The 3,020-nt window shown below is 50.6% G+C and overlaps 1 protein-coding gene across 1 annotated transcript; it reads left to right on the forward strand.

Annotated features, from left to right (window-relative positions):
* Positions 1-1,096: 1,096 nt before the first annotated feature.
* LOC119297875 (probable ubiquitin carboxyl-terminal hydrolase creB) lies at positions 1,097-2,470 on the forward strand. Its single transcript, XM_037575489.1, has 3 exons — positions 1,097-1,686; positions 1,789-1,866; positions 2,173-2,470. The coding sequence occupies exons 1-3, from the start codon at positions 1,273-1,275 to the stop codon at positions 2,302-2,304; spliced, it is 624 nt and encodes a 207-aa protein (XP_037431386.1). The 5' UTR covers positions 1,097-1,272; the 3' UTR covers positions 2,305-2,470.
* The last annotated feature ends 550 nt before the right edge of the window (positions 2,471-3,020 follow it).

A 3,020-nucleotide genomic window follows, 5' to 3' on the forward strand; every position in this document is an offset into this window, starting at 1 on the left:
GGGGTCCAAAATGATTTAAGCAATAGGTTTTAGCTGCAATCATTTTGCGTAATTTGTCGGGTAAGAATTTCAGCATGAGAGTTATTAGTGAGATGTGCGGAAAGGAAGAGAGCACATAGCATTCTGCTCTATCATGTAGAAGAAGGCAATACGTTGATCCTAGGTGAGGTGTAAGGCCATTGCATCTTATTTGTATTTCCGCCATTCCTTGTATAAGAACGAGGGTGAGACGTTGGTTGTCGACGAGGAGAGTCAACAAGACAGGTGGATAGAGGGCAAAGTCAAAATGTTTAGTTGTAGCGTGCATGAAGAAATTGCAATTGTTTGGCCAAAAATAGGGTGGTGTCACCTCCTTCAAGGTTTTCCTCCTTGAACACTAGGGAAGATCGTAGGGTTGAGGATCAGATGCAACGAAGCAATGATGCCGTTTCTTCCTTGAGGCACTTTCTAGGTTGCCTGTGGGGTTCCCGACTAGATGTAGCAGTCAGAGACGTAGATCGGCGAGGCATTATGGCGACTTGTTGCTCTGACGTGTGGCACTACGTACAACGTGGGGTCCAGGGTGCAATTACGCCGGAACCGACACTTTTCTCTTGGACGATATCTTCACAGGTTCTGGCTAGGTCCTGCCATCCGCTCACCGACTTTGTAAACTGTTATTTTCATACCACTTCCCCCGTTTCTAAATATAAGCAATTTTAAAGAATTTAATACGGGCTACATTCAGATGCAAATTCATTCAGTTTGCTTTGTATGTAGTCCATTCGTTCCGAATTACTTGTCTTGGATTTGTCTATATACGGATGTATCTAGCACTAAAATGAGTCCGTCTAGATACAAATCCAAAACAAGTAATTCGGAACGGAGGGAGTAGTCCGTATTGAAATCTCTGAAAATATAGATCTTCCTTCCATTCGTAAAAGGAAAAGATACCGAGCGCCAGCAGCACGTCATCCGGCAAGCGTTCCCCGAGAACCCCGCAAAAGAGCATCGTCATCATGCGTGTGTCCGTCTCAGCGCCGAAAGCCATCCAAATGACGACCAGGCAAGGCCGAGACTGCCCTCGGCCGTCTTGCCTGCGCCCCCACGTTCCCCACGGGCAAACCCGTCCATCCAGAGTTACTAGCCGTTGTTACTCTGAACCCACTCTCCCAACCCTTCAAATTCGAACCCCCCAAACCGCTCGCGAAATCCCCAAATCAACGCCTCCTCACGGCAATCAATCAAGCAATCATCCATTCACGACGCGAGCGGGGATCCTCCTCCACTCCGATGGCGTCGGAGGCCAGGTCCGGGGGCGCGCGGCGGGTCCCGCTGCAGCCGCGGGACGGCAACGCGGCCGCCTCCCCGTCCTTGGGCGGTGGCGGTGCCGCCAAATCGAAGGCGAAGGCGAAGGCGCGGGCGGCCGCCGCGTCGCCGCCGTCGGTGAGGTCGTATGCGAGCCGGGACGAGGCCGAGCGGAGGGCTGCGGCGGCGGTGGTGAGGGAGAAGGAGGTGTCGCTGGCGGAGGAGCTGGAGAAGGCGCGGGAGCGGCGGGGCCGCCTGCGGGCCGCGCGGCAGGTCACGGAGAGGGCGCTGGCGGAGGCCGACGAGGCACTGCGGCGGGAGATGCGGGAGTGGGAGCGCCGCGCGGACGAGCAGCGCCGGGTCGTCGCGGAGCTGATGCGCCTCATCGGGATGCCCGAGGTACGGTCCCGTCTCTTTCGATTCCGCTTGGTAGATGTTCCTGAAGGCGGCTCGTTTCTCAAGCTCTGTGGGGATGCTGCTGATCATGACGGGCGGTGGCAGGTGTACGTTCCGGTGGAATCGCTGAGATCCAGGGAGGAGAGGAAGAGGAAACAGGGGACCGCGTCTTCAGATCCTCCGGTAAATGCTCTGCTCCTCGTTTCTATTTTCACATCACCGATCGGCAAAATGTGTCTGAATCTAATACGGAGTACTCCCTCTGTAAACTAATATAAGAGCGTTTAGATCACTATTTTAGTATTCTAAACGCTCTTATATTAGTTTACGGAGGGAGTACATGCTTAAATTCGTCGAGAAACAAAATGTGCCTGAACTGAATCTCACATGCTCAAGTTCGTTGAGAAATCAGGATCCTGTACTTTATTATTATTTGCCTGGACGAAATGCTTTTTTCTTTTGATTCGAAACTCCATTCACATGGTTCAGGGTCCGGTCACAGTGGCTTCAACATTACTAGAGGAAGAATCTGGACCATGCCTCTCCGATCAGGAACTGCTGGCGACGCCGGCAAGGGAAACGACCGCCGCCGCAGCAGCGACGGAAAGCAGCAGCGCTTGATCCCTTTCTTTGCCTGTTCCAAACTGTTTCTGCACAAGGCCTCCCAATGAAATCAAATGGCTTGTTTGGTAGTGTCTGCTTCCGTGCGTCCATACATGATATGTGATGCCTGAGAATGTTCAGCATAGACAACTTGGATGAATCACTGTCACTCGTCTACGCTTGATTTCCTCTTCTGCTGGGAAGAATGATTGTGTGTCTGGAGTATACGAATTTCCTGAGAAGCAGGAAGGCGGGGCCAGTACCTGGCGACCCGGCGGGCTCACTCGCCGGCGAGCTTGCCGTGATTTGCCCGCTGATGATAGGCCTAGTGCCCAAATCGCCGGGGATTTCCCCCTATACGACGCATTAAGCGAAATCACTAATTAAGAGGTACTTCTTATGGTTAAATCGCAACCGAGAATGGAGACTTTCTCCTATGTGACGCCTTAAGCAAAGTTAGTGATTAAGAGACACTCTTTGTAAAGGTCACTCCCACCTTCTGGTGTTGACATGTCCACTTGTCGTAATCTGAAAGTTTTTCTTCTTCTTAAATTCATGTTCTCAAAACTTTTTATCTCTTGAACCATTGAATTTCTCGCATTGAAATCTTCAAAACTGGATCACATGTTAATACATTTTGATAAAGTTATGATTAAAGGGATGAAAAAAAACAAAAACAAAAAAAAAGCAAGAGAAAAACTACAAGCAAAAAAAAAAACCAAAACCAGAAAAGC

This window comes from Triticum dicoccoides, chromosome 5A (assembly GCF_002162155.2).
Source record: "Triticum dicoccoides isolate Atlit2015 ecotype Zavitan chromosome 5A, WEW_v2.0, whole genome shotgun sequence".
Lineage (NCBI taxonomy): Eukaryota > Viridiplantae > Streptophyta > Magnoliopsida > Poales > Poaceae > Triticum > Triticum dicoccoides.